General features: G+C 41.4%; 1 protein-coding gene across 2 annotated transcripts in view; it reads right to left on the minus strand.

The window, feature by feature from the left end:
* The window catches only part of LOC102309964 (ephrin type-B receptor 1-B), a 169,068-nt gene that overhangs the window by 23,528 nt on the left and 133,309 nt on the right, over positions 1–12,231 (minus strand). Inside the window, exons 10-12 of one of the 2 annotated variants that reach the window (XM_005912843.3) lie at positions 7,080–7,202; positions 5,769–6,016; positions 4,317–4,532 (exon numbers count right to left, since the gene is read on the minus strand). In XM_005912843.3, coding sequence (XP_005912905.1) covers positions 4,317–4,532; positions 5,769–6,016; positions 7,080–7,202 — 587 coding nt within the window. Of the gene's footprint in view, positions 1–4,316; positions 4,533–5,768; positions 6,017–7,079; positions 7,269–12,231 lie in introns of both variants that reach the window. The other variant, XM_005912842.3, reaches the window with a different exon arrangement.

Below are 12,231 nucleotides of genomic sequence, written 5' to 3' on the forward strand. Positions count from 1 at the left end.
GACCGAGTTGTTCACTCGAATCTGTGGACAGTTTAGCTTTAGCACCCAATAGCACAGTTGTCTACAAGCTTCTGTGAGAAGCGAGAAGAGGTGTTTGAATGACATCTGACGCTATGTCAGCCTATTATATAGGGAGGCACCTAGCCAGTCTGTAAGGGCTGGCGTAATGGTATTTGAGCTTCTGATGAAAGTTGTAAATACACAAGTGATGCATGGAATGATAAACTTTTTTTTATGGATTGGAATAGTGACTAAATGCCTTGCTTGTTTGCTAGGTTAGCAGGGTTACTCATATTGCATCACGACTTGAGATGAGCCAGTTGGTTATTTTTTTTAAACTCGTGCAGTTGAGTATATAAAATCTGCACTGAAACAAACACAGTAAATTCATAGCTGCAATGAAGCACACAATCTTTTAGAGTCCTTAAATCAGTTAGCCTGCATCACCTTAGTAAGACCAGAGTGGCTCAGGTATTGTCCTGTGAGCCTAATTAATTATGACTTTGGTGAGCAGCCAACAGAGAGGAAGGACAGCCTCCTTCTGTCTGAAACTCCACAACACTGCTCCAGACTGAACCCACGTCCAGGGTTAACACAATTACCAGCATGTCCTCCCAACCATACATCCAACATCACACCACAGGCACTGTAATTGGTGTGCTTAGAATTGCAGGCAAAAATTAGAAAAGCAGCAGAGGGAAAGAGGTGATTAATTTGCTAGAGGAGGAGGTTGGTGCCGATGTAAATCACTGCCTGTCAGTGCAATTTAATTTACGAATTTCCTTCAGCCTTGTCTGCGATGCCAGCCTTGCTCACTGATTGTTTAGCATCAGGTCATAACTAAAGAGGTCATGGAGTGAAGGGCATGAGCCATGCTTTCCTTAATTACAACATAGAACACCCCCCTTCTTGTAGCATGTATGCATAGATGCCCCCTAAATCACAGGTTAAACTGAACCAGGAGGACATGAAAGTGTGGCAACATCAGCTAGGCTTATGAAGTGCCTGCATTCTGATGGGAAAGCACTTTCGCTTTTATTTAATCGTTTAACTGGCACATTAACAGAATACGCCTCCCAGACATGTGGATAAAACTGCTCTCTTGACTCTTGATTTAAAAACAAAAATCAGCTAAAACCCAAGATTTCATCTGAATCCCTATGATAATAAATGAGGACTCAGTATAAAAGTGAAGCACAGCCAAAGCTTCGATATGCTTGTTTCAAACTCTCTATCAGTTAAAAACACACCATCAAAAAACCAGAGTGTGTTAACATCACAACATCTCCCCAGGTTCAGACTTCAAAACTCAACTTGCTCTATGTACTTTCCAGATAATGCCCTCAAGGAGAGTTTGGAGAGTTTGCAATAAACAACTTCAAAATACGGACCGCAATCTATAATCCATTCCCTATCTTTTACACACTGGTTTATTAGTAAAGCTCAGCAGTGCAGACAACAGAAGTGCTGCTCCTCTTTGTTGCTAAATAATACCCATTCAGCAAGGTTTAGCTATAGGGTCAAGCATACAAAGCAGGTTACTCCTGGGGAGCAATTAGCTCTCAGTCACACCAATGTGTGGTCATATCTCCTCTGACTTATATCTGCCACATCACTCTTATTGCCACTCTCACAAATCAGCAACCATGCTCCAACCAATCAATGGCTTACCTTGGGCTTGCTTTTTATGCTTTTCCTGTTTATAAGTAATAATTCAGGAGAAAAGCAGCTTCGGCATAATGCAGGCACTAAGGAAGACAGGAAAATGAACAGGGGACTGTGTGTTGTCTAGTACTGTTTTGTTTCTTCACCTATATTTAGATGAATGCAGATTATTTTGAGAACTCTCCTTTTCATACCTACACCGACTCACAGGCTATTTGACTGGTTGCTTTAGATCTCAAGTTCTGCATGTGTTGAAATACCTATGAACCTGATCCTAAAAATATGCCCCTTTTGATAGTGTAATATATTCAGATTGCATTCATATTTATTCATAATATATACCCCCCACCCCCCCACCCCCACAGTATCACAAAGCTCTATATTCAGATTGTATACAATGAATCACTTTCAGCAAGAAACCCCAAGGCGGTGTTATGAAGCAAGTTAAAATCCCTGTTCACAGGTAGCGCAGTTAAAATGGGCTGTGCAGAGCCACTTGAGGCCGTCAACTCAAAATAAGAAGCAGACAGGTAAAACACAGGACACGGCTCACTGAAATCTCTCTCTCTCTCTCTCTCTCTCTCTCTCTCTCTCTCTCTCTCTCTCTCTCTCTCTCTCTCTCTATATATTATATATATATATATATATATATATATATGTAGATAGATAGACAGGCTATCAACAGCTACGCCCTGCCCGTGATCAGGTCCCAGGCTGAAAGGAGGAGATAGAAGCCACTGACATAAAGACAAGAAAGCTCCTGACCATGCATGGAGGGTTTCACCCCAAGTCCAGCACCCTGAGGCTGTACGCTAAGCGGAAGGAAGGGGGCCGGGGACTGGTGAGTGTCAGCACCACAGTCCAGGATGAGACAACGAACATCCAAGAATACATTGGGAAGATGGCCCCAACTGACCGAGTGCTCAGTGAATACCTCAGGCAGCAGAAACCCAAGAAAGAGGAGGGAGACGAGGAACCATCATGGAAGGACAGGCCCCTGCACGGTATGTACCACCGGCAGATAGAGGAGGTGGCTGATATCCAGAAATCCTACCAGTGGCTGGACAAAGCTGGACTGAAAGACAGCACAGAGGCACTAATCATGGCAGCACAAGAACAAGCTCTGAGTACAAGATCCATAGAGGCTGGGGTCTATCACACCAGGCAAGACCCCAGGTGCAGGCTGTGTAAAGATGCCCCAGAGACAATCCAGCACATAACAGCAGGGTGCAAGATGCTAGCAGGCAAGGCATACATGGAACGCCATAACCAAGTGGCCGGCATAGTGTACAGGAACATCTGTGCCGAGTATAACCTGGAAGTCCCGAGGTCAAAATGGGAGATGCCCCCAAGGGTGGTGGAGAATGACCGAGCTAAGATCCTGTGGACAAAATGGTGGTGGCTAACCAACCGGACATAGTGGTGGTAGACAAACAGAAGAAGACGGCCGTAGTGATCGATGTAGCGGTTCCGAATGACAGCAATATCAGGAAGAAGGAACACGAGAAGCTGGAGAAATACCAAGGGCTCAGAGAAGAGCTCGAGAGGATGTGGAGGGTGAAGGTAACGGTGGTCCCCGTGGTAATCGGAGCACTAGGTGCGGTGACTCCCAAGCTACGGTGGGCTCCAGCAGATCCCGGGAACAACATCGGAGATCTCTGTCCAGAACAGAGTGCAGTCCTGGGAACAGCTAAGATACTGGCTGTATCTTATATATATACATATATATATATATATATATATATATATATATATATATATATTTTTATATATATATATATATATATATATATATATATATATATATATATGTAGTGTTTGTGATATATATATATATATGATATGATGCTTGAAGAACACGCACATCAGCCGTAGCCACACGAGATACACACGTGCATGCTTGTGGATGTCCACACGGTGCCTTATATGCGCCTACACACACACACACACACACACACACACACACACACACACACACACACACACACACTCAACTAAATCCCAGCACACAACCTAAGGCATGTCCGGAGTCCTAATGACCTACGCCGTGTGTTTGCAAGGGTGTAAAAGTGTGTTATGAATTAGAAAGAGGAGAGGCAGAAGATGAACTAACGATGGCTGCTAATAATTACAGATCTGTAGCGTGGAGGAGTTAATGAGGAGCCAAAGCCTCCCATGATGCTCCAGTAATAATGAATGAGGAGTGAGAGAGTGGAAAGAGGGAGAGAGAGAGAGAAGGGTGGGAGATGTCAGTTTGAGAGGCTGCAATGCCCTTTGGTTTCTCTGCACTCTGGGCATGCCAACGAGAGAGCCTTCCCAGAGGAGACTTGTCTCCACACTAATGAAGATGTGACAGACCTCCGGTCCGTGACTTGCAGGGTATAGGGAAGAGTGGAAGGAGGATGAGGAAGCAAAGAGTGGCAGCTCATATAAAATGAAAGGCGCTGAAAAGGTGAAAGGTTTGCAAGACCTTCAAAAAGAGTGAGACATTGTCAGTAGCAAAACTTATTAGACTGATAGGTGGTGTTTTTCAATTGGTTTATATGTCAGCAAAAGACGTTGGGAAACTTGAAATTATATTTAGATAAGCGCTACGTGAATAACAGTTTCCCCATGACACTGAGACAAAGTAAAACACAATTATTACCCACCAGAGAGCTGGTGTAGCTGGGATCAGACGTGTCATCCTGCAGGTAGCGTGACAGACCAAAGTCGGACACTTTACACACCAAGTTGCTGTTGACGAGAATGTTCCGTGCGGCCAGGTCACGATGGACGTAGTTCATTTCTGAGAGATATTTCATTCCTGCAGAAATCCCACGCATCATTCCCACCAACTGGATCACTGTGAACTGACCATCATTTTGCTAAAGGACAGAGAGCAAAACAAATGAAAATGCAGAGCTTATGTCATGCCGTTGCCATGCTGTAAATGAGCAAAGCTGGAGGTCGCAGATTGCAGCAAAGGCTAATATAACCATTTTTAATAGGCAAAAAAATAATTACGCTGTTTCTTCTTACTGAATCATTAACACATGTTGACTTAAATTCATCACTCCACTTCCTCATTCAACGTGTGCCGTAATCAAATTCGGTTTGAGTCAAGGCTGCTCAGTTGGATTCTCATCTTCTTCTGTAGCATGAGGTAAGCCTTGCAGCAGATCATTATTATCACAGCCATGGGGTACATGCACATGGCAGATAACAAGAGGAGTCATGTTGTTATAGCTACATACAAGACCCTTATTTTGAGTTATCTTTGATTTTAGTTTTTCTTGTGCGTCCTTTTTTTTCTTGTTTGTTGGTTACACTTTGCAATTACAAAATCAACACACTGAGTCCCTGTCTTGCCTTTCAAATTCTTTTAATGTCCAGAGGAAGAGTATACTTGTATTAAATAAGCAAATCAGATTCCTGCAGCCAATCTTACTCAGTGTAGGTGTTAGAGCATTGTTCCATTCAGGCATGCAGGCATCCATCTCTTTAAACTCCAAGAATGGTGCCCCTACCCCTGTGTGAATGCTCCGAAGAGCAAGCTTTGAACCCCAGAAACCCAGTAACAAATAAGAGGGTAAGAGAGATCGATGGAAACACAAGTCGGATGTGGCGGTTAGCAAAGCCAACTTCAAAGAACCCATTTAAACCCACCCTAGATCAAAGTGGAATAGAACACCAATCCATGAGACTGAAGCAGGAAAAAAGAGAGCTGAATATTGATTAAGCTGTATGTCCGCTCAATCCTGACTATAAAAGAAAGAGTGAAGAGTCCATTAATAGCTCCAGGCATTAAATTAAAGGCTGATAAAGCTAGCCAGTGTGGAAATTTTCAAATTAAGAATGACTGAAATCAAGTTCATTGTCATGAAACATATTCTCCGTTGGCACTGGACAGATTAAGAAGGCTCATTCCAATTTGTATTAGGAGGGATTCTTAGCATGAACTCCTTTAGTGGGATTGCTTTACAATTTACTTCCAATTAGCTTCTCAGTCTCAGATTTTCAAGCTTCCATTTAACTCACACATGGCTTCAGATCTCGTCATATAGCTGTTTGCAACTTTGTGTGACACAGTACAAGCATTAAAAAAAAAAAAAATCACTCACCCTGAGGAATGAGTCAAGGGCGCCATTCTCCATAAACTCAGTAACGATCATAACTGGACGGCTCTTTGTGACTACACCCTCAAGACGGATAATGTTCGGGTGGTCAAACTGGCCCATGATTGATGCTTCAGACAGGAAGTCCCGCCTCTGCTTCTCCACATAGCCCGCCTTCAAGGTCTTAATGGCTACATAGATTTCCCTCTTGCCAGGTAGCTTCAAACGGCCCTTGTAGACTTCCCCAAATTCCCCTAGTTTGAAAGAGAAAGAAGAGTTTCCTCATTTCCTTCTGTTAGCAGAAAAAGCCTTTACACAAAAGCAGAGTTAATCAGATCATAAATTTCACGTCTGTTTTTAAAGTTACCTAAAGTGCTTTTATAGAGCCTGTTATGTCTTGCTATCATATAATACAGTATGGCTCCTCTGACACACAGCATAGGCTGGCAAGTGCCTTTATATTCCCCCTATCAAACAATACCAGGCAAGCACTGTCTGGCAAATTTCTGGAACCCATGTGATTAATTATCACCACCTTGGTGTCCTGGAGAGACAACACATAGTGAAATCAACAAAAACAAAAACCTTTAATTAGCTGATCCCACTGCATCCTTATCCCTATTGTATCTCTGTCACTTCCTCACACCTAGCTTGCTGAGGCCGCCTGTGCTCCAAAGCTATTCCAGGCCCAGCAACATTACCAGGGGTATTTTAGCCTCCATATGAACCAGCATGTATGATGTCAGTGTCCTCTCGGCTGTAGAAAAGATGTGTTCGATCCCAAAGAAAGGGACATGTACCAAACACATGGACATACTGAACCTAAGTTTAATCAGAATTCACTTGAAAGCAATCAGGACCTAATTATGTAGTTGTAATTTTAATATACAGTTTAATAATACATAAGAGGTCATTCTCAAGCTAAGAAAAACAAAACAAAACAAGAAAGCAAGGACAGGAAACAAAATGTCTGCACTTTTACATGTAAAGTAAATGGGGAAGAAATGATGCAAGGGCTGAACATGATCAAAGCCAAAATCAACAAGATCCAAAAACACAGAAGCACAAAGAAAAGGCAGAGAGGGTTGAGTTATTTCTAATGACATTATGTCCCTGGGTAGGTGGCCTATATACTGCTAGTACACTTGACATAGGCCCTTGACATGTTCCCATCTGAAGTGGCTGCCAGAAAGGTTGTTCTTCATGACCTTGAACAGATTCAGGTTTTTATATGACATACAACAACTCAACAATCCACATTTATCTGACACACAGACACAGAATACAAAAGCACGCATGCACGAAGATTTGCCATACCTGCACCAATGACCTCCTCTATTTTGACAGTAGAAACATCTATCTCCTTGGCAAATTCTCGTACAGCTTCGTTTGGGTCCTCGTAGGTGAAGGGGTCAATGTAGATCTTCATCCCCGGAGAGCCTGAGAAGTGGGTCGGGCAGCCCAGTGGGGAGGGGCAGTTAGACATGTCGGCTCGCAATGAGAGTTCTAGAACAACCAAAGTGCTCAGTGAGCTTTCCAGAAGATGAAACTAGTCTTTTGGGGTCTTGAGCTAAAGGTTGGTGAATTCAAATAACCCCCAAGTGTTAGCTTAAATCACAGAGTCACAGCATTACTTATAATCACTATAAACTTTTGATCGCTGCAAATGATGATTCCTTCATTTGCTCTATTATCCATGCTTAGAGACGGGCCAAAGCACGGCAATGTGTAAATTAAAATGAACGTGTACTGAACACATCAAAGAGTGTAGGTGGAGAATTAAAGGAACTGGCTCCAAAACATGTAGAGGCAGACAACAAAATGGTGGTGATTCAGTGCTTACGAGAGGAAAAGAGCTAGAGAGAGAGAGAACGAGACAGAGAGACAAAGAGAGGGAGGGAGATTAAGGGATAAAGGAACAGATGAGGGAATATAGAAAGAGTAAATGTAGACTTTTTTTTCACCCCTTTATCCCTTACCCTAGCAGTATCTGCTCTTTGATAGTGGTAGAACCAATTTTCCTGCAATCTTTCCCTATAGGAGCTCATAAAGAGATAAAGCCGCTACGCTATCAACTAGCTTTTTATGCCACTCTACAGTAGGTGAGACCAGTTCACAGACTGGCGATGTTTGCAAAAAAAGAAGTACAGCTTTTCTGTGCCGACGGGCTAAGTAAAACACTTGTAAACAAATTCAATATGCTGCCACAAGATGGACAGCGAGCAAGTAGACTTCAAATCATCATTTTTGCAGCTACACCCAAGGGCAGCCTTCTTTCTCAGAGCTGTTTAGGCAAAATCTTTGCAGCCATGATTGGAATAAACCCATCTCCATCAAGTCAATTTGTGCCTAGCCCTTTGCATAAGCCACAGAGAAGGAGGGAGGAGTCTCAGGAGACAAAAAGAGAATAGGGTCTAGTCCTGGGATCAAGGTGCCTCACCTTGCTCTTGACTAGAAGCTGATTCTAGTTACCACACTAATTGCTTTGAACCCTGTCTGTGTGAGTGTAATTGCTCATTAGAGATTCCATACAGACTGGATTCAAGTTAATCCATCAGAGGGTTTACAGCTTTGCATTCCATAAAGTCATTCGATTTACAAATGTCGCCAAGCTGCTCACTTAGCGGCACCACTGGGTAGGACTCAAAATCTCAGTGGGGAGCATGCAACAGCAAGCTTATGGCAGCACGCTCACACTCAAAATCTCAAGCTCTTGTGCACATACCTCCAAAATAAATGTACAGCCATTACTTTCTAATTCACAGTCCATAGCCCATTTTTATGTATAATTTAAAATGCAAACAGTTTATCGTCCTCCCTGTGGCACAGCCCTGGTTAACTGGACTCGTCTTTTTATGGCCACTGGATAAAAAATAGATTCCTACTTTAATATTTCATAGGCTCTCCATCTGAGAGTACGAAGCAAATGTATCCAGAAGTCATTTCTATTTTGGACCAACATATAAAACAACAACTCTGTCAGGAAAGACTCCAAGGCTGCCACAGTGGCTCACGGACACGTGCGTACCACAACAGATATAAAGCTTAGATTAATATAATAAATTAGAACAAAGTTTATGACATAATTGTCCAAACGGTTAAGTGTACTCAGACAAATTTCCACTCTGGTGGACAATAAAGTTGATTCTATTCATTTCTATTAGCTGGCAGGCGTAATAAGTTACAGTGTACTGCAATGCACTTAACCATGTTATTTTCACCAATGTCCAAAATTTAGCCTGCTATTAGTCTGTCCCGGTCGTTTATGTAATGGTCCTAATGTATCCACAAATCAACTGCAGAGCCGTAATGCTTACATTAATCTATTACTGGCAATGGCTACAATCAGATTACTGGTTTTACTACAAACACTTTATATATTGCCCAAAGACAAACAAAAATGTCTGCGAATGAAATAGTAGCTCCATAAATGCTCATCTTTTTAAGTTAAAAGGGAATGTTTCATACATTAGCCTGTCACCAAGGAAACATAATTTCTTCTAATTCCCTTTGCCTGACAATATTTGTGATTTCACTATATAGCATTTAAATACTTTATGTGATTTATGTGCAGAGCAATATATCCCTAGAGTGTTTTATGTAGGTCTAAGATGCACACTAATCTACTCCGTGGCTCTAAATATAATGAGCTGCATTTCCGTCCTGAATATTAACTAATTATCCATTGTTTGATGTCAGAAACGTATTTGTCAAACACACACTTATTATTTATTGGGGCTTATTAGTATGCACATAAGAGATCTACATTTTGTATGGAGTCACTAAAAAAAGAAAGTGAAATGTTTGTGGGGATTTTTTTCAGGCCTTTTGCAACTCTTTTGGTTTTCCTTGAAAAGTTTGAAAAGTGATGAAAGGTTCACCCTGTTAATTATAATATTTTAACATATTTAGGATGAAGAGTGAACTTGCACATATAAAGGAAATATGCAAGAAAAAAAAGGAGTATAAGCATATTTTATATCCACCCATAATTAACTAGTTCTTTTCAGTGAGTTTCCATTGTCATCGGGTGTGAGCACCAGATGTTGAAGCGCAAATAACATCTGCAGCTACGGGGCAACAAGTACGGTCTGAACATTTGTAATTTAAAATTTGTTGGTAGTCATGTGGAAACATGAGGGCACAACACAGACATTTAGTACTTAGAAATGTCTGTTAACTCGTTTAGATGGGTTGTCGGTGTGAGTTAAAGGCTAAAAGGAAATGTTTCCCTGAGAGAATCTGCAAATACTTAGTGCATGGACCTGAGTGCAGAGCAGTGCAGTAATGAACTTCTATGATTCCTTCACTTTTTATATACTGTTATAGATTTAATTAGGAGATAAAAGTATAGAATTCTAATGTTTATTCTACGCTTGGTAACTCCCAATAATGCTGTGAAGACATGTTTTTAGGAATATGTGCAAAAGGAGTACATGAAGTCCCAGGATCACACTTAATGTCAGGACAGAAGCTGAACCATGGAGTCACAGGAACACAGTAGGCCCCTGTGATAAAACTGTGGCTAGACATACGTGGAGGCAAATATCAACCCATTTTTAAATCTGAGTGCTCCAAGGAACACAGTGGCCTTAATAATCATGAAATTGAATAATTTTGGAACCAGCAAGACTATTCTTAGAAATGTCTGACCAAACTGAGACAGAGGGAGAAGGGCCTTATTCAGAAAGAACCCACTGATCAATCAAGCAGAGGCTTAGAGGTCTGCTGCAGATAAGAAACCTGGGAAACCTGCTGTAGGATCATCATCTCAGTAGAAGCACTGAGATCATGTCTTTAGGTCTTGGGGGCTGAAAAGAAGCCAGTCTGAGTCTAAGCCATATGACAGCTGCTTTGAGATTATTGAACATCAGTTAAATGCATCCAGCAGCATCAGGAATAAGTTTATCTCATCTGATGAGACAGAAATTGAACTCAGTGGGTAGAACTCCAAGCACTATGGCATGATTTCCTGTCTAATAACATGTCTATGGCTATGGAGATAACAACACGGTGCTGTGTGGTGGCTTCTTGGGAACTGTTATAGGAACACTGGTCTGAATGGAAGAAAGGAAGAATAAGTATGAGTCAAATTAGAATAAAAAATGCAAACCATGAGTAGCCCAGCCAAAGGTCATACTTAGACAAAATAGAACTTTGTGGAGAGGCCTGATGATGGCAGTTCACAGATGCAATCCAACCTTTCAAACTGCCCAAAAACACAGGTTAATAAATATTTTAGCAACTTAATCAGGAATGATCTTTTGATTGTTTTTAAAGAGAAAACTGCAAAATAGTTTTAACCATTGAATAAATCCACTTAATTAACTTAAACAGTGTACACAGTGATGATACTGTACATGACAAAAACCACTGAATCTGATGGGGGTGATCGCTTTAAGCCACAGCAGCAGCATTTGACTTGTGTTCACATGAACATCACAAGCAGGAGTTGGTGTAATGTTAAAGGTCTGATTTCTTGCATAAGCATGACCATCAGGCTGCACCACTGAATTTACAGTATTAGCAACGTCTGTCTTGAGGTGGGCTGCAAATGAGGCGATATTATGAGGCAACATCTGGAGGAGCTGACAGCTGGGTGAAAGCTGGCAGGCACATTTTTTTGGAGGATCACCCAAAGCAATTGTTTGAGTTGGTCTATTTTATTGCTGCACTGAATACTGCAATTACAAAACTGCCAGTCAAACCTTGACAGAAAGGCAAAAAACAACAATGCATCACAGGGTGGGGAAAAACCTCGTGTGCATTGGCATTGTGAAGGTTTCCTTATTAGCATTTGATTTTGTATCCACCTTAGATCCTTCATTTGATAATTAAGGCCGCAAACAACTGTTATCTTTTATTTTCATGACTTATGTTAATTACAGTGCATCCCTGACTGTGGCAAAACTGACTCCTCTGTCCAGAGCAGTTTTAATAAGCCCCAAGCTACCATTCTCGTAGCTTTGACACAAAGTAACTGTGTTGAAGCCATTTGCTGTGTCAGGCTCAACAAAATTCAATCCCCTTGAGTAAACCCTTTCTCAGACTGCTAGGTTGGCAGTACATAAGGCTTTCTTTGACGCACCAATTTACACACATTTCTTTTGTGCATGTGTGACTGAGTGTTTGTCAGAGGTTATATGTGTGTCCCTGCAGGCTACTTCCCCTGATCAGTCAATGCCCAGGGAGTGCTTAAAACACAACTCAGTCATGGCTATCGTGCAGCCCTAAGAGATGTCTGTCAATGTCACGGTGAAAAGTAGAACCACAGACACTTGCTACATAAATTTTCGATATCTTTAATGCATTATTATTCATTTTAAATGCCTTACATTATTAATTATAGTCCAACAGTAGAGGAAAAGGAAATGATAGATAGATAGATAGATAGATAGATAGATAGATAGATAGATAGATAGATAGATAGATAGATAGATAGATAGATAGATAGATAGATAGATAGATA

Source organism: Haplochromis burtoni, unplaced genomic scaffold (genome assembly GCF_018398535.1).
Source record: "Haplochromis burtoni strain Fernald_Lab_line unplaced genomic scaffold, NCSU_Asbu1 Contig_3, whole genome shotgun sequence".
Taxonomy (NCBI): domain Eukaryota; kingdom Metazoa; phylum Chordata; class Actinopteri; order Cichliformes; family Cichlidae; genus Haplochromis; species Haplochromis burtoni.